Source organism: Carcharhinus amblyrhynchos, chromosome 22 (assembly GCF_965287045.1).
Source record: "Carcharhinus amblyrhynchos chromosome 22, sCarAmb.v2.hapA, whole genome shotgun sequence".
NCBI lineage: Eukaryota > Metazoa > Chordata > Chondrichthyes > Carcharhiniformes > Carcharhinidae > Carcharhinus > Carcharhinus amblyrhynchos.
Window position 1 is genome coordinate 983,014 of NC_137345.1, and position 14,243 is coordinate 997,256.

General features: G+C 46.7%; 1 protein-coding gene across 3 annotated transcripts in view; it reads left to right on the forward strand.

Moving 5' to 3' along the window:
* Window positions 1-14,243, forward strand: part of foxp4 (forkhead box P4) — a 339,940-nt gene that overhangs the window by 314,532 nt on the left and 11,165 nt on the right. For all 3 annotated transcript variants that reach the window (XM_080210242.1, XM_080210241.1, XM_080210243.1), the window contains exons 14-15: window positions 9,707-9,828; window positions 11,438-11,507. In XM_080210242.1, coding sequence (XP_080066368.1) covers window positions 9,707-9,828; window positions 11,438-11,507 — 192 coding nt within the window. The remainder of the gene's footprint in view (window positions 1-9,706; window positions 9,829-11,437; window positions 11,508-14,243) is intronic.

The following is a 14,243-nucleotide window of genomic DNA, read 5'->3' on the forward strand; positions in this document are numbered from 1 at the left end:
GAGGGGATTAAGGGTTATGGGGAGAGGGTGGGAATGTGGAACTGAGCCACGACAGATCAGCCATGATCTTATTGAATGGCGGGGCAGGCTCGAAGGGCTAGATGGCCTACTCCTGCTCCTATTTCTTATGTTCTTATGTTCTGCTGAAGTCCTCACCCCTGCTTCTAAACTCGAATATTCCAAAGCACCCTGGCTGCTCTCTCACATTCGACCCCACATAAACCTGAGGTCATCCAGAGACACTGCTTTCTGTGCCTTCCCTTTATTTCACTCTATCACCAACACACATTGGTTCTGGTCAAGAAGAGTTACAACCCTCCAAGGTCACCACACTTCTCCAATTCTGGCATCCCTAATTTTAATTGCATGCCTTAATTTCCCTCCGTACCTCTATTCCCTACACTTCTCCTCTCTTTGCCTCACTCCTCCTTAAAGACATTCCTCAAAACCTGCTTCTTTAACCTTGCTTTTTGGTCACCTGACTGAATATCTCCTGATGTCTGACTTTGTTTGATAATGTTCATGTGAAGAACTTTGGGACATGGTGTTAAGTGAAGAATGTGATATAAATATGGGTTAATGTTGTGGTGTTTGAATCAAAGGGAAGATTCTCTGTCCCCCCCACCCCCCCCCCCAGGGGTATGTTTCCCGCTGGCGGGAGGTGGTGCGTTGTTTGCTAGCGGTGGGATTCTCTGATCAATGGGAATTCCCACAAAACATCACCCCGCAGCAGTGGGAAGTTCACGTGCAGGAGTGCGCTGTGGCAGAACTGGAGAATCCCGCCAGCGTGAACAGCCGGAGATTTCTGGCCAATGTGTTTGTTTGCTTATGCTTACATGGCCAAGAGTTGTTGTGTATGAGTATGTATAATATGGTGCAAGTATGTGTGTGTGTGTCTGTGTGTGTTAATGTTTGTGTATGTTTGTCTGTCTGTGTGAGTATGTCTGAGTGTGTGTGTGTGAATCTGTATGTCTGTGTGTGTGTGTCTGTGTGTATATGTTTGTGTGTGTATCCTAATGTTTGTGTTTGTCTGTTGTGTGCGTATGTCGGTGTGTTAGTGTATGTCTATCTGTGTGTGTATATTTGAGTGTGTGTGTATGTTTGTGTGTGAATCTATATGTGTGTGTGTGTGTGTGCATCTGTGTGTGTGTTAAGGTTATGTTTGTCTGTGTGTGTGTCCATATGTGCATGTTAAGGTTTGTGTTTGTGTGTGTGTTTGTGTGTGCATATTAAGATTTGTGTTTGTGTGTATATCTGAGTGTGTGTGTGTGAATCTGTATGTCTGTGTGTGTATACCTGTGTGTTTGAATCTGTATGTCTATGTGTGTGCGTCTATATGTGTGTATGTCTGTGTGTGTGTGTCTGTGTGTGTGCATGTGTCTGTGTATGTGAATCTGTATGTGTATGTATGTCTGTGTGTGTGTGTGTGTGTGTCTGTGTGTGTGTATGTCTGTGTGTGTGTGTGTGTGTGTGTCTGTGTGTGTGTATGTCTGTGTGTGTGTGTGTGTGTGTGTCTGTATGTCTGTGTATGTGTGTTAATGCGTATGTTTGTGTGTGTCTGGGCTCGCATACATGAGGATTTCCTACCTGGAGAGACTGGATCTCATGATGGGCAGGGAAATTGAATCTGTTTTTTTTAAGTATTTGATGTTTAATTTAAAAGCAAGAGAAAGAATGAAATATATCATCTGTAAATTCAGTAACTAAACCAAACAAGGGGAAAAACATACACAGAGTTTCCAGCTCTGCGTGACCTGAACGGTTAGTGCATAATTGATGTTCTGACTATCAGAAACAAGTTAATTTAAGCTCATCACCATGTGATTAAATGTCCTTGGGAGATTTGGTGTGGTTCGTTCAGTCAGAAGCAGGTGAGTGTCAGTCACACAGTCACATAAACAAGTGTTTTAATGTGATTATGAGCAAAGCATTGAGAGGTCTATTTATCTCGGTTTTGCACTGGGATTTTTTTTGTCTGTCTTTAACACGGGAGGCTGTGACATTTGAAGCCAGTTCAGCTGTGTCAGGGACAGAACATGAGGGCTTTATTTTTGAAATAACTGAAGAGACTGTCATTGGGACTTCATTAAAAATTCACACTTACCACATCGAAACCACAATTAAACTGACCCAATCCCACAGAGCCCAGAGGTGGAGTGGAAATGTGTCTTCAGAAAGGAACTTGAAGAATTTGCAATGCTTGCTCACTGATATTATCTGGATCCAAGCAGCATTTTAAAAAAAGCCAACAAACTCCCTTATTTTAAGGCAATACGCCTCCGTTGTGACACAGTGGGTAGTAATCGCATTTCAAAGTTACAAGGTTCACGGTTCAAGTCCTACTCCAGGGCTTCAGTACAAAGGTCAAGGCTGAGACTCAAGTGCTGCAGTGGGGGAGTGCTGCACTGTCGGAGGAGCTGTCTTTCATAGAATCATAGAATCCCTGCAATGCAGGAGGAGGCCATTCAGCCTGTCGAGCCTGTACCGACAACAGCCCCACCCAGGGCCTATCCCCGTAACCCCATTCATTTACCCTGCTGATTCCCTCTGACACTAAGGGGCAATTTAGCATGGCCAATCCATCTTTGGACTGTGGGTGGATACCAGAGCACCTGAAGGAAACCCATGCAGACATGGGGAGAATGTGCAGACTCCATACAGACTGTGACCCAAGCTGGGAATCGAATCTGGGTTTCAGGCGCTGTGAGGCAGCAGTGCAAACCACTGTGCCACTGTGCTGCTCCAAACTGGAAAGGTTAAGAAATTTCAGGAGAGGGTATGTCTGTCTTCTCAGTTTGCTGGGAGAGATTCCATGGTGCCGTTTTGAAGTAGAAGGAAGTTCTCCCTGTCTCCTGGCCAATATTTACCCTTCAACTAATACCCTTAAAACAGACTGTCTGGTGAATAATCACATTGCTGCTGTGGGATCTTGCTGTGTACAAATCGGCTGCTGCATTTCCAACATTACAAAAGTGACTTCATTGGGCATAAAGTGCTTTGGGAAGTGTAGTGATTGTGAAGAGTGCTGTAGATAAAATATACTTTCATTTATATGTACCGCTATTCCAGAACACAATATCCCCAAGCATTGCACAAGGAAAGAAGTATTTTCTGAATCCCCGTTATAATCTGGGAAATATTGTGCAGAGCAAGCCTTGCTATCAGCTTGCCAAATGTTTATTTGCCAAACATTTAATTCAGCGACTGCATCTGCTTTAGAATTGATTTTGATTATCTATATGACAGGCAGTTTATATATGAGCTGGTGTGTTGCATTGGTTTGGAGATGCTGGTGTTGGACTGGGGTAAACATGGTAAGAAGTCTCACAACATTTACTACCAAATAAACCTGTTGGACTTTAACCTGGTGTTGTGAGATTTCTTACTGTGTTACATTGGCACAGGGGATAGATGGACTGCTGTCTTAAACAAGGACACTATGCTCACTCTCACTGGGATACGGCTCCTGAAGGTGCTGACTCTCACTGGGATCCAGTTCCTGAAGGTGCTGACTCTCACTGGGATACAGTTCCTGAAGGTGCTGACTCTCACTGGGATACAGTTCCTGAAGGTGCTGACTCTCACTGGGATACGGTTCCTGAAGGTGCTGACTCTCACTGGGATACAGTTCCTGAAGGTGCTGACTCTCACTGGGATCCAGTTCCTGAAGGTGCTGACTCTCGCTGGGGGACAGAAGTATTTTCGGGACTGGCTGATCTTTCTCCTTCCAGCCCAGCGATACTGATTTCAGTAATACTCTCCACATTGTACTAATCCCTCAGAGCAGGGTGTCGAGATCGTGTATTTAGAATTGAGAACATTGGGGAGCAGTTGATTAATTTGTTAATTTAGTGTGGGCTTCCTCATTTCCTGCATCTCCTTTCCCATTGAATCCCCCTTCTCTTCCAATCCGTAACAGGATCATTTGGATTGGAAACTGCCTTACTGGGGATGGAGTTAAATGGTGGGGGACGGTATAAGGTGGGGAGGAAATATCTTGTCAGTTGAGGAATAAAGTATTGACAGGAGAAGGAATTGAAAAATAATCAAATGCTTTGAGAGAAATCTGAATTAAAATGATCAAAGCGTGGATTCAGTTTTCTGAAAAGGTAAAGCTTCCAGTTATGAGGATGGAAACTGGTTTATTCTTTTGCAAGCAATTTCCTCAAAGCATTCATTTTAATTTTTTTTGTTGCAGATGTTTTATTTGTATTGTCTTTGATGTTTGACCTTTCAAATTGCTGTTAATGTTTTAACAGAATGAATAAATCTTCTATCACAAATTGGAAATGCAAATATAAATACAGCCCTTTATCTGAAATTGGGGTCATTCTAATTTGCAAAGTTGAGGAGAGCAGTTCTTAATGTGAGGCAGTGTTACTGTGTTCATAATTATATAGTTAGGTGGCAAAGTGAACTAAGAGATGGGGGGGTTGGTGAGAGAGAGACCGAGTGGAAGAGATAGAGAGAGTGTTGGAAACACAGAGAGAGAGAGGGAGGAAGAGATAAAGAGTGTCACAGACACGGAGAAAGAAAGACATGCAGACAGAGGGGGAGACAGAGAGAGAGCAAGAGAGAGAGAGAGAGAGCAGTGCACAGACAAAGAGAGAAATGGAAAGACAGTGGACTTATTTTTACTGATTCAAGTCACTGGGTGTGGGCAATCCGCAAGGTGGGATTCACCCCCCACCAGACTGGAGAGCGACAAGGTGCATTTGACAACTCAGATAGGTTCCCCACCCACAAGGTTTCTGCCCCTCCCTGTCTCTGTCTGTCTCTGTACAGCTTCCAGTCTGGTAAGGAGCCGGTTAGTGAAGCTTGCTGGACGATGCGATGCTGACACTGATGTAGGAGGGTGCTGTTGGGGTGGGGGGCCTGACAGGAGGGAGGAGTGACCCTGGGGGTAGGAGTGGGATTGGGGGCCTCCTGCTGGGGGATTGGGGTCTTTATGGTTGGCGAGGAGGGGGTGGACAGAGGGAGGAGTGAGTAAATTATCAGTGGATGGAGGACCCAATCATGGGGGTTCCTCCAGCAGACTGCTGGATCCGGAGACTGGTGGGGAAGTGCACACATTCTGAATCCATCAAGATCACCCAGTGAGGGAGCTGCCGGACTCTCCGAGATTTCAGAAACATGACAACAATTCTGAATGTTAATGGACTCCCTCAGTTCTGACTCTCTGACAGTGCGGCACTCCCTCAGCACTGACCCTCTGACAGTGCGGCACTCCCTCAGCACTGACCCTCTGACAGTGCGGCACTCCCTCAGCACTGACCCTCTGACAGTGCGGCACTCCCTCAGCACTGACCCTCTGACAGTGCGGCACTCCCTCAGTACTGACCCTCTGACAGTGCAGCACTCCCTCAGCACTGGCAGTGTCAGTGTGGGTTGTGGGCCCAGACACTGGAGTGAAATGCAAACTCGATGATCTCCTGACTCAGAGGCACTGACGCAGACCGACAGTTCTTTGTTCCCTCGCTAGTTACTTGTCAGTCTTCTCAAAAGGCTTCATGTATCATAAATTAAATCTACTTCCTTGCTGACTGGCCTTTACACAATTGCAGCTTCGATTTGTGGAAATATTCTTGTTGGATTTTTTTCTCTTGTGGTGAGATGTGCCGGTAAATGTAATCTCAGCAAAGTAAATTACCTCACACAGAATCCAAAACATGAAAAAATCTACATGAAATTGTAAAGGCAGCATTGACGAGCTTGGGTTAAAGAAATGATTTGTGTTATGATCTGGGATAACGAGGTGTGAATGGATACCCAGTTTTACTGACTTTGAAAAATCTGGCTTCCATTCAGTTGCGCTGCTCCTTTCTTAACAACGTTTTCAGCCCAATCGCACCTCCCTGTCAACCTGCCTTCATTGTCTCCTATTTAATTTTATTGATGGCACTCCAGATAAGCTTTTAAAGTATTTGTTCAAAATGTGACTGGTTTTCAGCACGCTAATTATTCCTGAGGCTTATTGAAGGACACGCAAAATTCAAATAAAAAATTTACACCAATGCATCTGCTTTTGTGTGCACGTGAGTGTGAGGGTGTGTGCGCACACGGGTGTGTATATGTGTGTGCATGGTGTGTATGTGAGTTAATTCTGTGTGTGTATGTGTGTGAGAGAGAGTGGGTGTATGTTTATTTGTTTGTGTGTGTGAGTGTGTGTGGGCATTTGTGTGTGTATGAGTGTGTGTGTATATGTTGTTTGTGTGTGAGTTTGTGTGAGTGTGTGTGTGTGTTTGTGAGTGTATGTGAGAGTGTGTGTCTGTGTGTATGATTCAGTGCGTGAGTTTGTGTGTGTGTGTATGTGTGAGTGTGTGTGTGAGAGAATGAGTGTGTGTGTGAGTGTGTGTGTGTGAATTTGTGAGTGTTTGTGAGTGTATGTGAGAGTGTGTGTCTGTGTGTTTGATTCAGTGTGTGAGCTTGTGTGTGTGTGTATGTGTGTGTGAGTGTGTGTCTGTGTTTGTGAGTGTATGTGAGTGTGTATGATTCAGTGTGTGAGTTTGTGTGAGTGTGTGTGTGAGAGAATGAGTGTGTGTGTGTGTGTGTGAGAGAGAGAGAATGAGTGTGTGTGTGTGAGTGTGTGTGTGAGAGAATGAGTGTGTGTGTGTGTGTGTGTGTGTGAGAGAGAGAGAGAATGAGTGCGTGTGTGTGAGTGTGTGTTTGTGAGTGTATGTGAGTGTGTATGATTCAGTGTGTGAGTTTGTCTGTGTGTGTGTGAGTGTGTGTGTGAGAGAATGAGTGTGTGAGTTTGTGTGTGTGTGTGAGTGTGTGTTTGTGAGTGTATGTGAGTGTGTATGATTCAGTGTGTGAGTTTGTCTGTGTGTGTGTGAGTGTGTGTGTGAGAGAATGAGTGTGTGAGTTTGTGTGTGTGTGTGAGTGTGTGTGAGAGAATGAGTGTGTGTGTGTGAGTGTGTGTATGTGAGTGTGTATGATTCAGTGTGTGTTTGTGTGAGTGTGTGTGTGAGAGAATGAGTGTGTGTGTGTGTGTGTGTGTTTGTGTTTGTGAGTGTATGTGAGTGTGTATGATTCAGTGTGTGTGTGTGTGTGTGTGTGTGTGTGTGTGTGAGTGTGTGTGTGTGTGTGTGTGAGAATGTGTGAATTTGCGAGTGTGAGTATTTAGGTGGGATTTTCTGACCATGCTTGCCTCAAAGCTGGAAATTCCCATCTGAGATCAGGGAACCTTTACACGGTCCACCCCTTCACCCCTTACAATCCCGGTGGTGGGCGGGATGGGAAAATTCCGACCTTTGTGTCTCAATGAGTTTGTGTCAGTTTGTCTTTACAGAGAGTTGTGTCTTACCCTGAGACAAGCAGATCTCTCACTGATCACAAACTGAAAGTATTTATTACAATGGGACATCATTGCCCCTTCTCCGTTCCATGTTGTGACCTTTATTGCTGAGTTCTGCTTGTGATTTTTCTTCCAACCCTTTTTATCCTTTATTCATATCTTCCTGCTCTAACTCCAGTTCCCTCATCACTGGCTGGTGGATGTTGTATTGTTTCTCACTTGCCCGAGTAAATTTCCGGGCTGCTTCCACTTTTCCCATTGCACTTGTTTTACTTCTGATGTGGAGATGCCAGTGTTAGACTGGGGTGGGCACAGTAAGAAGTCTCACAACACCAATGTCCAACAGGTTTATGTGGAATCACGAGCTTTCGGAGCACTGCTCCTTCATCAGGTGAGTGAAGAGTTGGGTTCACAAACAGGGCACACATCGACACAGACACAACTGAACACTGCACACATAGACACAGACACAACTGAACACTGTACACATAGACACAGACACAACTGAACACTGTACACATAGACACAGACACAACTGAACGATAACGGTTGATAACCTGCGATTATCGCTCTCTCCACCTGTACTGTCTGTACCTGTGAAGACTCATATTCTAACCATTATCTTGCATACCGTTCATAGAGAAGGAAAGGAGAGAGTGCAGAATATAGTGTTACAGTCATAGCTAGTGTGTAGAGAAAGATCAACTTAATGTGAGGTAGGTCCATTTAAAAGCCTGACAGCAGCAGGAAAGAAGCTGTTCTTGAGTCGGTCGGAACGTGACCTCAGACTTTTGTATCTTTTCCCCGACGGAAGAAGGTGGAAGAGAGAATGTCCGGGGTGTGTGGCTCCCTTGATTATGCCGGCTGCTTTGCTGGGGCAGCTGGAAGTGTAGACAGAGTCAGTGGACGGGAGGTTGATTTGTGTGATGGATTGGGCTACATTCACAACGTTTTGTAGTTCCTTGTGGTCTTGGGCAGAGCAGGAGCCCATGCCAGGTTGTGATTGAACCAGAAAGAATGCTTTCTATGGTGCGTCTGTAAAAGTGAGTTGTTCTTCCAGAGAGCCAGGACAGGCACAATGGGCTGAGTAGTCCCCTCATGTGCTGTAACCATTCTCTGAGTTGGTTTTACTGGATTCGGAGAGACCTGGATAAATAATCCGGCCGAATTAAAGTTCTTGCCCAAGCAGTTTGAGGTTTGAATTCTGTTTGAAGGAAAATCTTTTCTAAAATGTTGACATTAGTAATCGTGATAATGACGTTGTCATCGAAACCATTTCAGTTCACGGGACACCCTGAGGAAAGCAGACTCTGCCATCCTTCCCCAGTGGGTGTGTAACTCCAGTCCCAAACCGGTTTACTTGGCACTTTGCCTCCATTGGGAGGAGCCTGACAATCAGGGGAAGGAGATGAACAATAAATGTCGAACTGACCAATGAAGCCAAACTGCGAATTACAAAAATTAACTGCATTCTGTTTTCTACTTTCATGTTACTGCACTTTCAGCCTTGACTGACCGTCCAATTTATCGTTACAACCTGAGTACAGAGTCAGCTGAGTCTGGGCTACCTTGTCACCAAGGCAGGAGGCAGGGAGCTGAGAAATATGTTTGACGCAGAGGGTTAGGACATGTTCAAGCATCACCTGTACAATTCAAAACCGTTCTTAAAATGGAAGGGAATTTGAAATGTTTGTTTGAAGGGTCAGTACTGAGGGAGTGCTGCACTGTCAGAGGGTCAGTGCTGAGGGAGTGCCGCACTGTCAGAGGGTCAGTGCTGAGGGAGTGCCGCACCGTCAGAGGGTCAGTACTGAGGGAGTGCCGCACTGTCAGAGGGTCGGTGCTGAGGGAGTGCCGCACTGTCAGAGGGTCAGTACTGAGGGAGTGCCGCACTGTCAGAGGGTCGGTGCTGAGGGAGTGCCGCACTGTCAGAGGGTCGGTGCTGAGGGAGTGCCGCACCGTCAGAGGGTCAGTACTGAGGGAGTGCCACACTGTCAGAGGGTCGGTGCTGAGGGAGTGCTGCACTGTCAGAGGGTCAGTGCTGAGGGAGTGCCGCACTGTCAGAGGGTCAGTGCTGAGGGAGTGCCGCACTGTCAGAGGGTCGGTGCTGAGGGAGTGCCGCACTGTCACAGGGTTTTATTTTCCCCCCAGTTTCATTGCATGGAAATGTGTTCAACATCTGGATTTGCTTAGACTGGCACATCAGGTGTGAGGGATCAACTGGATTCTATCACAGTGAGGAATAGCGTTGCGGTTCCCATAGGAGAGGATGAATGGGCTGAATGGCCCACTGCCATCTCTCTGATTGTGTGATATTTACGGAGATCATTTCTCTGGAATGTGAATGTGCTTTCTGTGACTCTGGGTAAATCTCTCACGCCTACGCCTGCCCTTGTCCCCTGTACCTTACAGAACGCCGTTCGTCACAACCTCAGTCTTCACAAGTGTTTTGTGCGGGTGGAGAATGTGAAGGGGGCAGTTTGGACAGTGGATGAAGTAGAATACCAAAAGCGAAGACCACCAAAGATGACAGGGTAAAGTTTGGATCTAACATCCTGGCGCTTATCCTCACCAGCAGTATTTGACATTCCTGAATACAGCGCTCATTCCCGCTAACTTCCCTATCCCAGCATGCGAGGGAAGACAGTGGATTGGTTGTGTTGATCTACCCAGGGAGATAGACCAAGGTCAGGTTAGAATAGAATATGCTCAGGACCAACGCTCAGGGGGGAACCATCGGATCTTCAGCATTGGGGCAGAGAGATGGAAAAGTAAGGTTTCACTTTGAGGCTCGTAACCCAAAATCACAGTTGGAACACATTGGTCTCCCAGTCGGGGTGAACGGATTGGCAGTGAAAGGTACACATCAATCCCCTGTCCTGTTTTATCCTATAACAAGTTAAAAATGTTCTCCACATTCCTGTGTCAGATGTGCGGCCCAGCTCTGCATTTCTCGGGGGTAATTTTGAGTGTTTGGAAGAATGAGAGATTTCTCTCTGATTCTGTATGATGACACACCTTGGACGTAATTTTATGACTACATCCCACCTGGGTTCCGGCACGGCGAGGTGGTGAGGTCGGGCAGGAGAAACGTGCCTGGTTTCTCACCTCCACCTGATCTACCAGCCCTGTTTTGCCAGTGGAATCAGCTTTGTGCCCGGAAAGGGTATAAAACTGATTTAAATCATAGAGTCATAGAGATTTACAGCATGAAAACAGGCCCTTCGGCCCAACTTGTCCATGCCACCCTTTTTTAAAACCCCTAAGCTAGTCCCAATTGCCCACATTTGGCCCATATCCCTCTACACCCATCGTACCCATGTAACTGTCTAAACGCTTTTTAAAAGACAAAACTGTACCCACCTCTACTACTACCTCTGAGAGCTTGTTCCAGACACTCACCACCCTCTGTGTGTAAATTGCCCCCAGACACTTTTGTATCTCTCCCCTCTCACCTTAAACCTATGCCCTCTAGTTTTAGACTCCCGTACCATTGGGAAAAGCTATTGACTGTCTAGCTGATCTGTGCCCCTCATTATTTTATAGACCTCTATATGATCACCTCTCAGCCTCCTACACCCCAGAGAAAAAAAATTAATATTAATGAAAATAAATATTAATGACACACTTCTATTGGCCGGGCTCACTGAGCTTCACATCTCGCCGGTCAAGGTCCTGCCCGTCTCCACCGACAGAAACCAGACATGGTGGCCTTGCCTGGGGAACGGAGGCCATTAATCCCCTGAGTGGCCATGGACGTAACAGGACAGCGCCTCGGGGCAGTGCCAGCAGGTGGGCACTGCCAGGCTGGCACCAGGGAAGTGCCAAGAGGATAGGGCCTGAGTGGAGGGGGGGTCCTGAGTGGGGTAATGATGGAGGGAGACTGGGGGGGAGCTCTGTAGTGGGGTGAATGGCAGGAGGGGGTTGTCGGTGTCGGTGCACAAAGTAGTGATTGGCAGGGGATGAACCCTGCAGACAGGGGTCAGTGATGGGTGGTGGGTGAGTTTGGGGGGATCAGCATAGGGAGCGATTGGCAGAGGGGGTGGGATGATGTCCGAGGGGGAGGTGGTTGGCCGCTGCAGATCGCCGAGCGCTAATCTAATTTCATTTGTTGCTTTTGCTGAAAGATATCTTTCCTTTCAGAAGTCCAACTTTAGTGAAGAATGTTATTACAGGACTTGGATACGGAGGAGCACTTAACTCGAGCTACCAGGTGAGTGTTAATCTGACAACATTTCTGAGATATTTTGAATAAGTTCTCAATGAGTGGTTTGAGAAAACACTGAGACTCTCTGTCGCTGAGCAGATACTTCCTTACGATGTTAATCATTGCCACAGATTCACTTGGGATGTATCTCAGTTGTGACTTAACCATTTCTTTCACTTTTGCTTTTTAAAAGACAGTGGGAGCAATTCTCCCAAAAAAGTTTGCCTCTTGGGCAGTGCCAGGGTCAGGCTGATAGTGCCAGGTTGGTACTGCCCGGGGGCACTCCACTTGCCCCTGACCTCCTGAGGGGGGTGGGCTCCATGACCTCTGTTACCTCGAGCGGGTCCAGCCACCTATTCCCGTGAGTGGGGAGCAGGAGTAAACCTTGTTAGAGTGAACCAGTCCTGGCGATGGGGGGTTGGGGCATTGTGGGGAGGGAAGGGAGAGGGGGGGTAGAGGCTCACGGACCCAGAAACTTCATTTCCAGGCGGTAATGACATTCAAATTCAAATTTCAATATTTAAATTAGCTGACGACTCCAAAAGACTTGGAGTCAGAGTCGCGCAGAGACTGTGGTGCCCAGTGAGGTGCGCTCAAAACAGCCTCTGCTGATGTCTCCCAGCCCATTGCGCTGGGAGAATTGCCCCCAGTTATTTTCCCTCTGCATCTTGTTCCCTCCTTGCCTGTATAACACAACCTGGATTCTACTCCCTCTAACACCCCACGAATAAATAACGAACAAAGAACAAAATCAGCCTGGGAAACAGGCCCTTCGGCCCAACGAGCCCACGCTGCCATCTCAACACCACCTCTCTACCCATGACCCCTGTCTAATGTTTTATGGCCATCCAGATTGAGGGAAAACTGATTTAGGGACAATTTATTCCTGCCAATCAGCCTAACAGCACACCTTTGGGGTGTGGGAGGAATGGTGGATACAGGTGGATGTAATAAAGGAAACTCGTTGTGGTGTCAATACTGATTATTAATATAAGATAGAATCACAGTATCCCTACAGAAGGAGGCCAATCAGCCCATCAAGCCTGCACTGACAACAATCCTACCCAGACCCTATCTCCATGACCCCACGTAGTTACCCTGCTAATCCCCTTGACAATTTAGCATAGCCAATCCAACCTAACCTGTACATCTTTGGACTGTGGAAGGAAACTGGAGCCCCGGGAGGAAACCCACACAGACATGGCGAAAATGTGCAAACTCCACACAGACAGTCATACAGCTGGTCACCTGAGGCCGGAATTGAACCTGGGTCCCTGACGCTGTGAGACAGCAGTGCTAACCATTATGTCACCCTGCCATTACTGTGCCTGAAAACTGAGCAGTCGGATAGGTGCCCCCTTCTGACAGTGGACGATCTCTGTGCAAAGTTAGCAGGGGACCTTATGTACACCAAGTTAGATCTCAGTCACACCTAGCAGCGGGATGAAGACTCTTAACAGTTAGTTACTGTCAATATCCACAAAGACTTATTTACATCAGTGCACTCGTTTACCCTTCAGAATCTTATCGGTCTGAGTCATTTTGCGGTCATTCTACACCACACCCGCTCCATTCTGCACTGTACCCCCTTCATTCTACACCACACCCGCTCCATTCTTCACTGTACCTGCTCCATTCTGCACTGTACCTGCTCCATTCTGCACTATGTCTGTAAACGGTCCTTCCTCTGGTAATGGAAACATGTAATTTCTCCACCAGTAAGGTTCTTGGAAGTGCTCTCCCCCACATCGAAAACAAGCTTCCACCCCCGTTACTCCACTGCTCCATTCGAGCTCTGCTCCCACACTCAGGCTGCTCCTCCAGCAGCCCTTTCCCATCTCCAACTGTTCAGTTTGTTATAATTCACTCACACCCTGCTCGGTGAATTCAGTCACCTGGGCTTTTTCCAAAGAGATTTCAGTCTCAGCCCAACAGCTTAGTTTCTATTGTGAGGCCGTTGGTCCTGAAGACCAGACGGTCTCTCAACATTTCTCCTAAAGCTGGGCTGAATTCGCCATGCTCTGCTGCCTCACACACTCTGGCCATGAACACTCCCTGACAGCAGAATTAAATTTATATCTCAACACAATATTGAAGGCTGGGGTTAAAATAATCTTTGGCCAATCCATCACGCAAACCAGCCTCCCATCCATTGACCCTGTCTACACTTCCTGCTGCCTCGGCAAAGCCGCCAGCACAATTAAGGACCCCACGCACTCCGGGCATTCTGTCTTCCACCTTCTTGTCGGGAAAAAGATACAAAAGCTTCTTCCCTGCTGCTGTCAGACTTTTGAATGATCTTACCTTGCATTAAGTTGATCTTTCTCTACATCCTAGCAGCAACTGTAACACTACATTCTGCACTCTCTCATTTCCTTCTCTATATTTGGTTTGTTTTGTCTGTATAGCACGCAAGAAACAATAGTTTTCAGTGTACGTTAATACATGTGACAACAATAAATCAAACCAAACCATTTCCACTATGTGGTTAAAATTGCCTGAGCATCAGACGATGTTAGACTCTTCACCAATCTGTAAGATTCTGCACCGTACTCACTTCATTCTGCACCGGTCCCTGACTCTCAGCAATATCACCCTTCATTTTTCTCTGGACCAGATCACGTGGTCCACCTAGGAGGAATTCCAAACAGCGATCCCGTTACCCCATTACCACGGGGTGGGCAGTAAAGGTACAGAAAATTAGGCAGAGTTCAGATTTCCCTTGATTTCCAAACCTTTTGC